The following is a 17,869-nucleotide window of genomic DNA, read 5'->3' on the forward strand; positions in this document are numbered from 1 at the left end:
CTATCCTACCATGTTCACTACCTGAGTTATTGCTTTCATTATCACCATCACCATTATTATTATCATTACCATAAACATTATTTACACTACAGTTATTGCCATCATCATCTTCATTATCATCATCATCATCATCATCATCATCATCATCATCATTAATATCATCATCATCATCATCATCATCACTACTATTGTTATTTATAATTATTAACATTATTAATTACAATTATTACCGCTACATCCTTATAACCACCACCACCACCACCACCACCACCACCACCACTACTACAACTACTACCACCACTACCACGATCCCAACTAGCACTATAATCACCACAACCATCCCCACTAACACCATAACCGTCATCACTAGAACCACCCCTACTAGCACCATAACCACCACCACTACAACCATCTCTACTAGCACCATAACCACCACTACTACAACTCTCCCTAATATCGCTATAACCACTCATCATAATTCAGTAGACTAATCTCTATCCACCATTTCTAACCACAACAACAACCACCATTTCCTAAAACTTTATTTCCCTACCACAATCATCACCCCCCCATCCCAATATTCTTCCCTACACCCTACCACTACCACTATCAACTACCACTACTATATCTCTTACGATTACTTCTCGATAACAACATCCCTACCACCACCAGCATCACCACCACCACCACCACCACCACCACCACCACCACCCACCACCACCACCCACCACTACCACCACCACCACCACCACCACTACCACCACCACCACTACCACCACTACCCTCCACCATCACCACCACCACCACCACCACCACCACCACCACCACCACCACCACCACTACCTCCACCATCACCACCATTTCTTGCCCTCCCCAACTCCTAAGGCCAGATGTGACTCGCTTACCCTAGTAGGTAACCCCCATCACCCTCTCCAGTCCGCCTGAGAACAAGAAATAAACATTATAAATAGTTAGGCAGAAATGACATAGGTTTTATGGTCTCTCACAGCTTAGTGGACATGAATCTTTGGGAGGGGGTGTCACATGTGTGTGTGTGTGTGTGTGTGTGTGTGTGTGTGTGTGTGTGTGTTGTGTGTGTGTCAGCGTGGAATGGCGTGTGCTTTTGGTGTGTGAGGTGTATTACTCGTCCAATAAGCATGCAATATACTCGTACATTCTCACCACATAAAACAATAGCTTATCGATTCTTAAGAGCGTATATACCCCCCCCTCCCTCTTCCCCTCCCCTCTTCCCCCCTCCCTCTCCCTTACCCTCCTCTCCCCTCCTTCTTCAACAGCGGCAATAAATTAAGTCTTTATTTTTGCTGTCTAACTTCCCTACTCCTCTTCCTCTTTCGTGTGAGGTGGATAAAGAAAGAGAGCAAAACACACACACACACACACACACACACACACACACACACACACACACACACACACACACACACACACACATACACTATACAAAGTAGACTAATCATGAACTTAGTTTCCATTCAATAATTATTCATTTATTTTTAGCATATTATCGATTATATCATTAGATTTTGTTTATTAACCAATTTAGTCATTAATTAGTTTCACCTCTCTCTCAACAGGTATCAACAGGTATACGTCATTGGTGTTGATGTTTCCTCCCCTCCTCCTCCCCCACACACACCTCAAGTCCCAGCGCAGGATGAAGGTAAGCATATGTACCGTGTTGTATGTCTGTATGTGTGTGTGTGTTTGGAGTTTTGTTACGAGATTTCAGTATCGTACCATGAAGGATTTGTTAAGTGTTATAGGTATGAAGCCTTGATGATTGTTATAAGTGAAGCCTTCGAAAAAAGCACTCGTTGATGAAGCTTTTGAAATAGTCTTAATTATGAAGCTTTGAATATTGTCATAACTGAAACCTCGACAGAAGCCTTGGAAATTGCCGTAAGTGAAGCCTTGAAGAGCGGGAGTTACTGAGGCGTTAACTCAGTAGATTTCTTTCAGCCGCTCAAGAACACATTATTTCACGTCCCCGAGGGTGATGAAACGCTCCTGGTGGGGGTGTAGGGTGTAGGGGTGGGGGTGTGGGGGCTTGTCGTGTGTAGGGAGAGAGAGAGAGGGGGGGAGAGGATAAAAAATGAGAAGTAGGAGAAGGAACAAGAAGTTAAAGAGAGAGTAAGAAAGGAATAGGGAGTAAAAAAGAGGAAAAAAGGAAACTAGAAATTGAATAAAGTAAGAAAATGATAAAAATGTAAAGAAAGGAAGGAAATAAAAGAGGTAAGAAGAGAGTAATTAAACCGAAACGAGAAAAAAAAGAGAACGAGAGAGAGAGAGAGAGAGAGAGAAAGAAGAACAACGAGGTAATGCATAAATAGAGAATGAAACACAGGTAAAGAAAAAGATTGAGAGCAAAAATAATTATCGTCCATTTCCTCTTATTTCTTCATTCAGCTGTGAAAACCTTTAATTATCAAGATAAGAATAATTTTACAGCCTCGACCAGCCAAGACCTTTCACTAGCGAGGAAGGAGAACGGGTTTCTTATGCCGTATTTAAGCTCCCGTTTCCCTGGTAATTCTCAACTAAAGGTGTTAGTCTCCCCCCTTACCTTCTCCCACCTTCCATCTCCTTCCCTCTTCCTTCCTCTGCCTTCTTTTTATCTTCCTTTCACTTCCCATTCCTCTCATTCCCCATCCCCTTTCTCTCATCTCCCTTCCCCTTCCTTTATCCTCTCTCCCACCTTCCTCTCATCTCCCATTTCCTCTCCACTTCTTCTCACCCCTCTCCTTACTGCTTCCTCCCCCTCCCTCTCATCTCCCCCCCCTCATCTCCCCTCCCCTCATCTCCTCCCTCATCTCCTCCCCTAGTTATCAAGACCCGATATGTGTGAGGAGTTATTGTAATATATAATAATAATAATAATAATAATAATAATAATAATAATAATAATAATAATAATAATAATAATAATACGAACATTAATAACAACAACAATAACAATAATAATAACAATAATAAAACCACAACAACAACAACAACAACACCTGCATAAATTGGTCAATATATGATCCACTAACACCATATATGATCCACTAACACCATCTAATTATTATTCCTTGTTGTAAATGGTTCACTATCACCACTACACGTCGCCACCTGCCTCTTGATGAGTACGTAAAGTCAATCACTCACAAGGTAGTCAATTTCTACCTATCTGAATTATCTTGTTTAAGTGTTCCTGTATCTGATGTGACTCAAGTTGGTGGATGTTGTGAGAGTTGTGGATATTGTGGGTTTAATTTGTGGATGTGGGTATGTCTGGGTGTGTGGATATTTTAACTTATTGTTTTGGTATTTTGGTGTGATTTATTTTCTTCATGTGGTGGGTGTGGGTGGTGCATGGGTGGTGAGTATGGGCGTTTTGAGTTTAGGTTATGATTGCAGGCGGTATTGAGAGTCAGTGATGGTTGTGGGCGGCGTTGAGTGAGATGAGTATGGGCGGTGATAAATGTTGATGGATGTGGGCTGTCTGTTTGGTCGGTGAGTGTAAGTGGTTAAGTTGATAAGCACGGCGACGATTGTACGACAATGATGTGAGTGTAACAGGTGGGTAAGTGTGGGTAGATAGAGTGGGCGGGTGTGGGTAGGTAGTGTGGGCGGGCGTGGGCAGGTAGTGGGCAGGCGTGGGCGGGTAGTGTGGGTTGGGCGTGGATGGGGAACAAGTGACTAACTTCTCGTGGCGACGTGTTGTTCCGGTTGAACCACCAACATGTACGTGAATAATGGTACACACACACACACACACACACACACACACACACCTTCACTTGGCGCATTAAAAATATATATAATAAAGATAAAAATAAAATAACGCCTTGATAAAATAAATAAACACAAGTAAAAAAAAATGTATCACTTGGGAAGAATCACATCCAGTGCAAACAACTCCCTCTCATTTACTCCCTCAGACTAACTCCCTCTCATTTACTCCCTCAGACTACCTCCCTCTCATTTACTCCCTCAGACTACCCTCCCTCTCATTTACTCCCTCAGACTAACTCCTCTCATTTCTCCTTCAGACTAACTCCTCTCATTTACTCCCTCAGACTACCCTCCCTCTCATTTACTCCTCAGACTACCTCCTCTCATTTACTCCCTCAGACTACCTCCCTCTCATTTACTCCCTCAGACTCCCCTCATTTACTCCTCAGACTACCTCCTCTATTTCTCCTCAGACTAACTCCCTCTCATTCCTCCAAATTTCTTTCTTGTCACTCGGGGTTCTCGCCAGGAAGCGTCAGGCTGCAGGCGAGGAACTGATCTGTCACTATTGTTTGTTCAGCGTCGTCAGGGCCTTACACACACACGTACACACACACGTACACACACACGTACACACACACACATGTACACACGCACACACACACGTACACACACACACACACATGTAGTCCATCGTCCGTAAACACATCATAGGGTCATTCTCATTGTGTCTTAACCTCACACCACCTCCGTACAGTAGTGTTGATGGTATAAACGCGTATAAACTACCATTGATATCCTCCCCAACCACAATCTACCACCATCACTTATCAACACCCACCACAATTTACCACCATCACTTATCACCACCCACCACAATCTACCACCACCACTACCAACACCCATCACAATCAACTATCAACACCCACCACAATCTACCACCATTACCAACACCCACCACAATCAACCACCACCATTACCAACACCCACTACAGTCTACCACCACCACTACCCCCTTCTCAAATAGCAGTCTTTTTCTTCACTTACTGTCAACTAATGTTAACATCAATCTCAACTACAGTCAACCAGAAACACCATCATTCTATATGCAATCAACCACCATTACCCCGTCTGGTCACCACAATTTCTATCCTCAATTGTAGTTACTTGCCATTACAATCCGCATTAAACTACCCTCACAACAACAATCAGTCAACATTACTACCACCACCACCACCACTAACCCCCTCACCACCATCACCCCCTCACTACCACCCCCCATCCCCCTCCCATCAATACAGTAAGTTGTTGGTGGTGTTGCTGTCTCCCCCCCCTCCTCCTTTCCCCCTTCCCTTCCTTACCTACCCCTACCTTCCCCTCCCTTCCCCCTTCCCCCTCGCAGCTAAAGTCAAAACAATGTCTCACCTTTGTTAAACATAGTATTAATAATTGTTAGTGTCCCATTCAACCACAATCAACCACAATTATTACCCCTCTCACCCAATCACTCCTGTTATTATCCTTCTCAACTGCCTCTCCTCCCCCCCTTCAACAGAGCCAACCACTATTATTTTTCCCCTTCAACTAGTCAACCATTTTATTTTCCCCCTTCAACTATAATGAACAACTATTACTACCCTGTCAACCACAATCACCCACAATTATTACCCTGTCAACCACAATCACCCCTATTATTACCTCAACCATAATCAACCTATTATTACCCCTCAACCACAATCAACCACAATTATCACCCCTCAACCACAATCAACCACAATTATTACCCCTCAACCACAATCATAGATCCCCTACCTCACCCCCTCTTCTTTTTCACCTTACCTTTACCACTACCTCCCTCTTCCTCTTCTAGTCTTCCTCTCTCCCCTTCTTCACTTCTTCCTCTCCTATCTATCCTTCCGCCTCCCCTACTTCTTTTTCACCCTCCTCTTCTTCCTCTTTCCCCCACTTATTATTTATCTTCTATTCCTTCTTCCTCTGTTGTTTTTTCCCTACTTCCTACCCATTCTTTCCTCTTCTTCTCTCTCCTCTTCCTATTATCCCGTCCCTTCTTTATCCTCCCTTCTCTTTTTTCACATTTGCCTCCTCCCCCTCCATATATCCCTTCTTCCCATCTCATTCCCCCTCTCTTCTCCCTCTTTCCTCACCTTTCCATTCCTTTTCTTCTTCCTCTACCCCTTTCCATCCCTCTATCCATCCCTTCCTTCCTCACCTTCCCATTCCCTTTCTTCTTCCTCTATCCCTTTCCATCCCTCTATCCCTCCCTTCCTTCCTCTGCACCGTCGGAGCTGGTAGCGTCCGGCCTGAACCAGCTGACTGTTAGACTCGGCGGCACCAGCTGTCTCTCACATGAGACTAATCGCCATCTCGCGTGATCCACCGCCTCATGAGCCGGGGTATAAAGAGCTCGATAGTCTCCCTCACAACCCCTTTGACTTACCCCTTTTACCCTGCTCCACTTCCCCTCTCTTTCCTTTTCCTCCCCTCTCCCTCTCTTTGAGCCTCCCCTCCCTACCTTTACGTCTTTTCAGTCTCCCGCTACCCCTCCTTCCCTTTACCCTCCCTGCTTATTTTTGCCTTCCTTTACGTCTTTCCTCTCTCCCCCCTTTCTCCCTGGTTTGATTTCCTGTTATTTATTTTTTTTAGTTTCCTTTCCTTCCTCCCCCATTCTCTCTCTCTCCATCCGTTACCTGACTGACTATTCGGCTGACCGACTGAAGCTGGAATTTCCACCCCGCCAAACCTCCCCTTTTCCCCTCACCTTCCTTCTCTGCCTCGTTCATTCCCTCAACTCAATCCTTTCCACCCCTCCTATACTTGGAGCCCTTCCCCATTCCTGTCCCTACCTGTTTTAGCCCCCCCCTTTCCCATTCTCATTCTTCCCACTCAAAACTCTTTCCCCTCTCCTTCTACCACCCTCTCCCACTCATCCTCACTTCCTCCCCCCTCTCCCTCCCACTCTCCCCGTTCCCACCACCTAACTGTATAATAACCCTCGTTTTGTTTCTTATATTTACAAAGAATAAATTATCCGAAGCGTTTTGCTGGAGGGAGGATGTGCGTGCGTGAGTGAGTGCGTGCGTTTATCTATCCGTCCGTCCGTCCGCCCGTCCGTAAAGGTCTTTGTGTGACCCGACGCTTGTAGCCAAATGTCTCCGTTCCTCGAAATATTTACCCGTTTTGATACAGTTTCTATCTCAAGGTATTCTTCGGGTTTGTTTACAATTGATGTTCTTTTTTTTCTGAGGATGATTATAGTGTATGTCTTTTGTGTAGTTTGACGCTCCGAGGAAAAAAAAATGCCCTAGTTTTATTCAGCACCTTTAAAGGGTGACTTTATTTACTGTCGACCTTCTTTTGTTTTGGTTTTTCTGAGTGCGCTTCGAGTGTTATAGATATGACCTATAGATGATTCAATCGTGTAAAGTCACTCCAAAAACTATCCTGTTGTTTCGGTAGGGTTGTCAAAATTCTTCGTTCGTTGTGTTAGCTTAGGTTAGGTTAGGTTAGGTTAGGGGGATGAATTTAGTGAGGTTTAAGGAAGGATTAGTATTAAAGGCTCATGCGTGCGTTGAACCTCCACTGTTTGTTCTGTAATTCATTTCTGTTGTGTTTTCTTGTACAGACAATTGAAGAAGGAAGAAAAAAAAAATCAGGGCTGTCATTAAGGTTTTTTGGTAAGTTAAACCATGTTATGACCCGCATGAAACCCTGGAGTGTAATGCCTTGTCTCTGTCTGTCTGTCTGTCTGTCTGTCTGTCTCTGTCTCGTTCATCGGCTTCCTCAATTCTTTTCTATAGTTTACTTTTCTTTTTTTTGTGATTGAAGGAAAGCAGGTGAGTCAGAGGGGAGGGGGTTGCTGAAAGGTGGAGGCTTCAGGAAGGAAGCAAGAGGCTTAGGGTGTGAGCCAGGGTTAAGGGTTGAGGGAGAGGGGATGAGTGTGGGGTCAGGAGGAGGGAGAGGAAAGGGGAGATGGGGGTTAACGGAAGGTATAGAGGTTGGGATGAGGGGGAAAAGAGGTAAGGATTAGTAAGGTAGGACTGGGAGGAAGAGATGGACAAGGGGAGGGGAAGAAGTTGAAGAAAAGGCTCCAATTTCGTCCATTATAGAGCCGAGTTAAACTGCTCGTGTGGTAGTTCAGCCAACTGGGTTTCCGTGCGGCTAATGTGAAATTCAATCTTGCATGACCCGTACTTGAGCTGGAATCATGTCCGGAATGCTATGTTTGGTTACAATTTCTCCTGATTGACTGACGGTTCATTGCAGTCGTTCATAAACTATCTTTTACTTCTTTTTTCTTGTTTTTCGTCTTTATTTTCGTTTTCTTTTTCATCTTTTTCGTCGTGTTTGTTTTCGTCTTCTTTTCGTCGTCATCTTTTTTCCTATTGTTGTTTCTCATTCGTCTTATTCGTGTTATTCTTCTTCTGTTTTGTCTTCTTTCTTGTTGTTTGTCTTCTATTCTTTGTTTTATCTCTTCCTTCTTTTGTTATCCTTGTCATTCTTCCCTGATTACATGGTTCTTCTTTCCTTTTTACTTCTCTCTTTTGTTCACTAATTGTAGTATTTTCTTCATTTTCCCCTTTTTACTTCTTCATTTCTCCCCGTTGCTTTGTTCTTCTCTGATTTATCAACTTCTTTATTCTTTCAGTTTTCCTAATTCGATTTCTGTATTTATTTGTAACGGTGCTGTTTATTTTCTTTCATTCTTCCCTGTTTTATCTTGTTTTTTTCTCTCGTTGTCTTGTTTATTTCGTTGTTTTCCTTTTCTTATTCCTCTTCATTAGTTTCCGGGTTTTTTATAATTCTTCGTTGTGTCACTGTTTACTTATTGTCGTTTTCCCCTTTCCCCTTTTTCGTATTTCTCTCTTATTTCTTCTCTTTCTTTTTATTGATGTCGCCCAAGTCCACCTCCTTCCTTTTTTTTCCTTTTTGTTGGGTTTTATCTTTCTCTTTTCTTCTTCCTTCATTCTTTCCACTTCGAGTAGTTTTCCTCTCTCTTCCTTCTTATTTTTCCTCCCTACTTATCTCTCTCTCTCTCTCTCTCTCTCTCTCTCAGCTTTCTTTAATTCTCGGCTGTAACTAAACTAAGTGCCCACTCCGTTCTGAAATAATCTTCCTCAAAGTCTTCCTCATCTTCCTATTCCTCCTCCCTCTCCTACTCCCTTTCCTCCTTCTCCTCCACTTTAGAATCCACCATCTTGTCCTCCTTCCGTTTAAAATCCTCCTCTTCCTCTTCCTCCTCCTTCTCTTTAAAAACCTCTTACTCCTCTTTCTCCTCCTCCTCCTCCTACTATTACTACTACTCCTCCTCCTCCTTTCTCCTCTTCCTCCCCTCCTCTCTCCTCCCCTCCTCCTCCTCCTCCTCCTCCCCTTGCTCCTCATCCTTCTCCTTCCATTTAAAATCCTCCTCCTCCTCCTCCTCTCCCTCCTCCTCCTCCCCTCCTCCTCCCTCCTCCTCCTCCTTGCTCCCCTCATCCCTTCTCCTTCATTAAAATCCTCCTCCTCCCCTCCTCCTCCTCCTCCTCCCCTCCTCCTCCTCTCCTTTCCTCCTCCTCCCTTTCTCCCTCATCCTCTCCTTCCTTTAAATCCCCCTCCCCTCCTCTTCCTCCTTCTTCCCTTTAAAATCCTCCTCCTCTTCTTCCTCCTCCTTCTCCTCCTACTCCTCCTCCTTTCTCCTCATCCTTCTCCTTCCCTTTAAAATCCCCCTCCTCCCTTCCTCCTTCTTCCCTTTAAAATCCTCCTCCTCTTCTTCCTCCCCCTCCTTCCCCTTCTCCCTCAATCCTGACCTCGCTGAGTAATTAGTGAAGGCATGGCTCGTTCATTCCAACTCTGGGCTAAATTAGTGGCCCAGGTTGGCTCTGATTAGTATACTTGAGAGGGTAATTGTGTCGGATCGTTCCAATGCCAACTAATTCGTCCCTTTTTCCCCCTTTTTTCTTGTGCGGGTACGTCACCCCAGAGTCCCCGGGGTGAAGGGGGGCGGTGGAAGGGTGGCAGAGGATGGCAGAGGGCGGCAGAGGGCGGCTGTAGGTTGGTAGAGGGTGGCAGGAGGTTGGTGGAGGGTGGAAAGAGGTTGGCAGAGGGTGATAGATGGTGGCAGGAGGTTGGAAGAAGGTGGTAAAGGGTGGCAGAGATTGGCAGAAGGGAGGTAAAAGGTGTCAGAGGGCGGCAGGTGGTGGCAGAAGGATGGTCTTATTTAGAACCAACTGATTCTGCTATTTGGGTCAGATTAATAACTTATTTTATCTTAATATTCAGTGAAGTTCTTATTGATTTTAAGGCGAATGTTTATTATTATTATTATTATTATTATTATTATTATTATTATTATTATTATTATTATTATTATTATTATTATTATTATTATTATTATTATTATTATTATTATTATTATTATTATTATTATTATTATTATTATTATTATTGTTATTGTTGTTGTTGTTGTTGTTGTTTCTCATTGTTGTTGTTGTTATTTTTGTTGTTATCGTTGTTGTTGTTGTTGTAAATAATAATAATAATAATACTTTAATTTAGAGTCATAAGGCCATGATGTCAAGAGTGCCTCCACCATCGTAAGTGTAAACAATGCAAACACCTCGGATGATACACACACACACACACACACACACATACACCCACACCTACACCTACGTACACATATATAGATACACGAACACGTACACACACAGACACACACACACACACACACACACACTTCATTCTTGATGTATTAGTCGATGTGATTGGTGAAGGAGTGGCCAATCAGAGTTCGTGTCTGTGGCGGGCACGGCAGGGGAGATGGGAGGGAGGGAGGAAGGTAGAGAGGGAAGGAGGGAGGGAGGCAGGGTTCAGACTCGCTGTGTGTGTGTGTATGTGGGAGGGAGAGACAAGGCCGCCATTTTCCATCGAGGAGGTTGCCTCTCTCTCTCTCTCTCTCTCTCTCTCTCTCTCTCTCTCTCCATTTGGTCTATCTATCTATCTATCTGGTGTTGAATTAAGACATCTGTTTAGCGTTGATTGAAGAGGAAAGACAGACAAACAGACAGACAGAGTGAGAGACAGTCAGACAGACAGACAGAGTGAGAGACAGTCAAACAGACAGAGAAAGAGACAAGTAACACAACTAAACACAGACGCCATATTCCTTTCCATTTCCTCTTTAAATTCCTTTCAAGTCAAACAGCAAAACCGATTAAGTACATCCTGTTGCTAATTAACCCACAGGATGATGATAGCCACAGGATGATGATAACAGCAGGATAGCAGGTAATACAGGTATGATTGCCGACGGTAACATGATATAACCAACACCTGGTTATCGCTGGTGATTGATGATTTCAACTCTCCCCTTCTCCTCCCCACCTCTCTCCCCTCTTTCATCCTTCCCTCCTTCTCCTTCCTTCCCCCTTCCTCACCCCCCCTCTTTCTTTCTTCCCTCCCTTCCTTCATCCCTCCCCCACCTCCTCTTCCACTTCCCTTCCCTCCTCCCACTTTCCTCCCCCTTCATCCCTCCCCATTCTTCCCTCCCCTCACTCTCCCCTTTTCCCCCCTTGACGATAAGGGGGGTGGAACGTTTTTAGCGGGCCGCAAATAAGAACGAGAGGAAATTGTTTCCATTGTGAGGAGGAGAAGAAAAAAAAGGTAACTGAAGTGAGAGATGATAGATTGAAATGGATAGTGGTAGTAGATGAGGAAGTTGTTGTGAGGAGGTTGATTGTGGGGGTCGAACATTTGGAGGTTTATTGTTGGGGTTGATTGTTGGAAGGTTGATTGTTGGGAGGTTGATTGTTGGGGAGGTTGATTGATGGAAGGTTGATTGTTGGGAGGTTGATTGTTGGAGGTTGATTGTTGGAAGGTTGATTGTTGGGGAGGTTGATTGTTGGGAGTTGATTGTTGGGAGGTTGATTGTGGGGAGTTGTGAGTGTGGTGAAATGATTGTGGGGTTGAGGTGTGAGGGGTTGATTGTGGGGTTGAGTGTGAGGGAGGGTGATTGTTTGGGAGGTTGATTGTTGGGGAGGTTGATTGTTGAGGTTGATTGTGGGGTTGAGTGTGAGGGAGGTTGGTGTTGGAGGTTGATTGTTGGGAGGTTGTTGTTGGGAGGTTGATTGTGGGGGTTGAGTGTGAGGTGAGAATGATTGTGGGGTTGGTGGGGGAGGTTGATTGTGGGGGGTTGATTGTTGGGGGAGGTTGATTGTTGGGGGGTTGATTGTGGGGGGATGGGGGGTTGTAGGGGAGGATGATTGTGGGAAGAGGTTGATAGAGGAGAGGGAATAGTTGAGATGTAAATAATGGAGGAGGAATAGATCAGGATAGATATTGGGGATGTAAGTAAGGTCTTTGGTGTCCTTCCTTACATCCTACTGAACCTTATTAAATCCTTTATAAAAAATGGCCGATCTCCTGTAACACCTCCCTTTCCCCCCTCTCCTCCCCACCTCTCCCACCCTCTCCCTCCCCACCCTCCCCTCCCCACCCTCCCTCCCCACCACCCTCATCCCTATTCCCTATCTCTACTCTCGACGTGAACTCACTGTGTCAAGGCCCGACAGACAGACAGACAGACAGACAGACAGACAGACAGACAGACAGTCTCTGACACTGACTTATGGCTAAAATTATCTCTCGTCTTTCTAAACAAAAATTAGTCCTAATTGATGATTTGTTGAGAAGTAAATTATCTTGATTATATTGAATTAATTATTTTGTTTACTGCTGATTATCCCGACTAATCACCTTGTTTAGATTAGATTACCTTTATTATAGAATCTTACTTAAACTGGGTTCTTGTAATTATCTCATCCTTAAAATTTAAATAATCTCGTTTAAATATAATTTCAACTAATCTGATCACTTTACCCGTAGCGTTGTGTATTGTGTTATGGGATTAATTGGATTAAGTTGTTTAGCTGATTAAGGTTGCTTGAAACTTAAAGTAAATTGTAATTGTTTTGTTGTTTGCGTGAGATTATTGGGTTAATAATTTTTCTCAAAGTGATTATGTGTGTTTTTCTGTCCTCTTGTGTATGATTATAGCTTTAGCTTTCAGAATATATGATAATTTTGTTTAGCTTTTAGGTCAGTATGATTTCTTTTTCTGTTTGTTAATTTCCATTTTTTTTCGTGAGGCTGATAATTTTTTCCTCTCCTTCATAAATTATTCTACTTAATTACTGTCTATTTATCTGATGTTACATTCCTAAAAACTATTTCAACATTCTTGCCGCCATTCTTTGGGGTCCTATAGAGCAGTCACCTCCTCTCCTGCTTGCCCTCCTCCTCCCTAAGCCACCCTCCTCCTCCTCTCCCAACCACCCATCCCCATGATACATCCGAGCTTTAGCTAAATTAATAAAAGATGCAATAATAACGGGGGAAATACATTTCAATGAGATGAATGATGAGAGAGAGGGAGGAAAAGGAGAGAGAGAGAGAGAGAGAGAGAGAGAGAGAGAGAGAGAGAGAGAAAACAAAATGGGAACCGAATAGAGAAAATTGGGATGAAAAATATTACCCAAAGATGAAAAGAAAACGTAATGTGCTGAATTCTTGTTGGAAAATATAGACTCATTAATTTATTTCGGAACTCGTGGTTAAAATGTCCAGGAAAATGTATAGGTCTGATTGTTTTTTTTTATTGAATAGTGTTTCAGCTAGGATAGTTGTGTTGTAGTGTTGTGTTGTGTGTGTATGCGTGTGTGTGTTGTGTGTGTGTGTATGCGTGTGTGTGTTGTGTGTGTGTATGCGTGTGTGTTGTGTATGTGTATGAGCAATAGGACAAACATTAACCTCACTAGACAAAGATTTTCCCTCTTTAAGTTATTGTTAATTTTTATAATATTTTAACCTTTAACAATTGACATCTTGAAGCGCGTAGACTAAATTAACAACAATTAAAAAATAATAATAATTAAAAGAAATAGTAAGTTATAAACGAAACTATTAAGGTGGGATACACAAGCATCAACAAGTCTTCAGGTCTGGACACATTTAGAGCAGCGGTTCCTCAGTGACTCGGTGATGCTGTTACCACGACCACACTCAAGGCACTTAGATCAATGGATGTTCAATTCGGGAATTATTTTGAACAAACTACATGGCACCTGTTAAAATATATATATACTTTATTAAGCTTTGTTCATTAAAGGATTATGTCAATTAAATGCTTTGGTGATTATAATTGAAGATGTTGATTTTTTCAGTATTGTTTCGGAAGATTTTTTTTTTTTTTTTCTTCTGCACTAAAAGTCGATGATCTCTACTGTTCCAGCCTGAGTTTTGATTTACGAAGGTTGCTTAAGTGAATTGTTGTCTCCTAACTATTAAGTAAACGTGTCTAGTTGAAGGTAAGAGTCTTGGTTTAATTCTGACGCCATTTGTTTATTTTTTAGCTTAAGTCGATCCGCTCTTACATCTCCAATTGCGGGGAAATTTTAACTTATTAATCTTTGATAAATTGGGTCTCGCTCTCCTGTTGTGTTAAATTGGTTAAAATTGAAAATATATCCCCATGTGTCTGTGTTAATATATTCACAGGTAAGTGCTCATTAGACCTTCCATCACACCTGTACAGTATAGGTCAGGGGGGGGGGAGATATCTTACCTGCTCATCTAAAAGGTTAAAATCCGTTCTCTCTCTCTCTCTCACTTACATATTTCTTGTAATGTTTCTCCACCATTGTGTCTCGTAATATTCAATTGATATATTTATTTGGCACGGTAATAAATTCATCCTCAGATTATTGACTGGCCCAAAAAAATAAAAAATATAAATTACGTGAGAATTTAGTGGAGATTAATTTTATGGACGTGTTCCTTCACCTATGAGAAGAATGTAATGTGTTGTGTTATTATCTCTCTCTCTCTCTCTCTCTCTCTCTCTCTCTCTCTCTCTCTCTCTCTCTCTCTCTCTCTCTCTCTCTCTCTCTCTCTCTCTCTCTCTCTCTGGTAATATATATTTTGATATTGTATACGTGGAAAGGTTTCAATACTTTCTTTACGGTGTTGTAATTCATTTTGTTTCGTATTTTTTTTAGTTTTTTTTTTATTACTCTATCGTTGTTGTTATTGTCGCTGGTAATATTATTTTTGTTATTGTTTGGAATAATTTAATTTTTGTTTATATTTTTGTTTTGATTATAGTTGATGTACAGTGTGGTGAGATAAACAACAACAGAGTAAAGCAGAAGAAGAAGCAGAAGAAGAGGAAGGAGGAGGAGGAGGAGGAGGAGGAAGAGTAAAACAGACTGACTTAACAAGGTAGAAAAAAATTGATAGGGATGTAACGAAAGATACTCTATAGATAAACACACACACACACACACACACACACACACACACACACACACACACACACACACACACACACACACACACACACACACAAACACATACAAAAACATTAATATCATAGTATAAAGAAAAAACCAGTTACTACGTTAGTAATCAATAAACAGACGGTGAAAATTATCAATTATTGTCGAACCTGAAGAAAAAAATTTGAATACATTACAACAAAAGACATTCTTCGCTCAGGTAACAACAGGTAACAATATTATTCAGGTGTGATAAATTCAGATCCGGCTCTTGTTTTTGTTTTTTTTTGTACTTGAAAGCCGGATGTGCAAGAGCCAGCGTTAAGAAAGGGTAATCCGGCTTTACTTCGCACGAGATTGATTTGGTTATATTACACCTGCGCAGATAATTCAAGAGGGAGGAATGAGAAAGTGCATGTTGATTTAATGAATTTTACCTGTGTGGTTTTAATGTTACCTGTTTAAGGCTCCTCTAACTTAACCTAACCTAACCTATGATCACCAGGTGTAATTATGATTTAAGACAGGTAAGTTTGATGAGGCTCATAAATACACACAATCTATAACCTTCTCAAAAAACACAGATTGAAAAGCAGACCCGAATCAACATCCAAACACCATTTACGAACCAATAATCAAAGGGGGGCTACGTTTTAATTAACCATTCCTTACCTTTATAGGGTTTAATGGCCTCTAGTTAAACCCGTTCTATTTACGAGGATTTACAAACACCATTATCGTTTCTTGTAATTCCTATACGATACGTTAATCAAATCACGTCTTGGTGTTAGGGTCTGCTTGTTTGTATGTGTGTGTGTGTGTGTGTGTGTGTGTGTATGTATGTGTGTGTGTGTGTGATCGATAGGTAGGGAATTATATCATACTTGTCTCTCTTCTCTGTGCTTGTTCTGAGGAGCTGGGGTGAGGTGCATGTGTTTAACGGTGAAGGACTTATTGTGGGTGTTTACGTTCACACACACACACACACACACACACACACACACACACACACACACACACACTCTCTCTCTCTCTCTCTCTCTCTCTCTCTCTCTCTCTCTCTCTCGTGGTTGTCAGTGTAACAGTAAGGATGGATTCATAATTGGTGATAATTGACTGCAAATTGGGTGTTTTAGGACGCCAATTATGTAGTGTTGTGGGAGGAGGGTGTGAGTGGAGGGGGGAGGAGGAGAGGGGCAGGGGGTTATGAAGGATAGAAATAGTAATCATCATTAATTCATCGCCGTGTGTGGGATTATATATGCATTTTCGTTTAAGATATGTATGTATGTATGTATGTATGTATGTATGTATGTATGTATGTATGTATGTATGTATGTTTGTATGTATATACATATATTTTGGTGTAGATGTGTATGGAGTTGTACATTTCCTGAGCAGCGTGTAATGTGTGTGGGGGGAGGGAGGGGGGCGTCGGATAACATAAGACACCCCCCTCCCTCTCCCCCTCCCCCCCCGGAGCAGGTGAGAGGGCCGGATATACTAATAATAATGATGGCACGATAATAATAATTCATTGTCTCACTTGGTCTTTTGTTACATGGCCGTCGGTCCAGCTGTCAATATCTCCCTTCGTCCACACTTTGTCCAATCAATTATGGATGACACTTGCAATTATTCTTGGTTATATAATCATCATTTACACCACTGAAATAAATATGTTTTGGCCCCGGGAACCCACCACTAACCTCTCTCCATCCACCCCCCCTTCCACCTCAGAGAGTACAACCCCCCCACCCCTGACACCCTGCCTCCACCCCCCCCTGATACACCCCTTTCTTCTCCTCCCCTCTGACCCCACTACTACCTCCTCCTTCTCCCCCCGCCCACCGACACACCCCGTTCTCCCCCCCACACCGACACACCCGTTCTCCCCGCCCACCCCGACAGGCCATCAGGTGTTTTGTGAGGGAAGCCAATATCGAGAATAGCCTCTTAAATTACATGAAATGAGTTGTTATTGTTGTTCTTCTTGGTTTTGTTGTTATTGTTTTGGGTCATTTTTTGTTTGTTTTTCAAGTTGTTTGATTTTAAATGTCTGGTTCAAGCGTGATTGATATAAGTTAACTCCTCTCTCTCTCTCTCTCTCTCTCTCTCTCTCTCTCTCTCTCTCTCTCTCTCTCTCTCTCTCTCTCTCTCTCCTCCTAATACGAGCCTTTGTGTCTGAGTCGAGGGTTAATGAAAAAGAAAAAATGGGCGTGGAAGATACCACAGACATATTGAGTAATTACGGGTGTGTGCGTGTGTGTGTGTGTGTGTGTGTGTGTGTGTGTGTGTGTGTGTGTGTGTGTGTGTGTCGTGGAAAGAAAACAGGAGGTGGCAGGAAGGTGTGTGGTGACTAGACGAAATATGTAGTAAAGTTTCTTGTCACTGTCACTACCAGAACCCCACGTGTGCTCTGTTATTGATGTTTTTTATTGTTATTATCTTGATTGTTATTGTTATTTCTTTTACAATTGTTATTTTTATATTGTTTGCTTTGTTAGTTTATTATTATTTATTTTTATTATCACACACACACACACACACACACACACACGCACACACACACACACACACACGTCTTCTGGTGTCATCGTTATTCGTCCTTTACTTAATGAACCGAAAACACCGAGAACATAAAAAAAAAAAAAATTTAAAAATAAATAAATAAAAGCCGACTTAAACTCTCGCGTTTTTCTGGACGGATTGAGGACCTCGAGAACGCCCAAAATGACCTCTACATCCTCGCGGTTTTTTTCCCCTACATAAACTCAAGACTCCAAGAACGCATTAAC

At 42.4% G+C, this 17,869-nt stretch overlaps 1 protein-coding gene across 2 annotated transcripts in view; it reads right to left on the reverse strand.

Annotated features, from left to right (window-relative positions):
- Positions 1-17,869, reverse strand: part of LOC121877917 (T-cell leukemia homeobox protein 3-like) — a 117,573-nt gene that overhangs the window by 31,016 nt on the left and 68,688 nt on the right. The window contains exon 4 of one of the 2 annotated variants that reach the window (XM_042383874.1): positions 906-941. The exons of the other annotated variant lie outside the window; for it this stretch is intronic. Within the exon in view, the coding sequence (XP_042239808.1) occupies positions 906-941 (36 nt within the window). The remainder of the gene's footprint in view (positions 1-905; positions 942-17,869) is intronic. 2 annotated transcript variants of the gene reach the window in all.

This window comes from Homarus americanus, unplaced genomic scaffold (assembly GCF_018991925.1).
Source record: "Homarus americanus isolate GMGI-L3 unplaced genomic scaffold, GMGI_Hamer_2.0 scaffold42391, whole genome shotgun sequence".
Taxonomy (NCBI): domain Eukaryota; kingdom Metazoa; phylum Arthropoda; class Malacostraca; order Decapoda; family Nephropidae; genus Homarus; species Homarus americanus.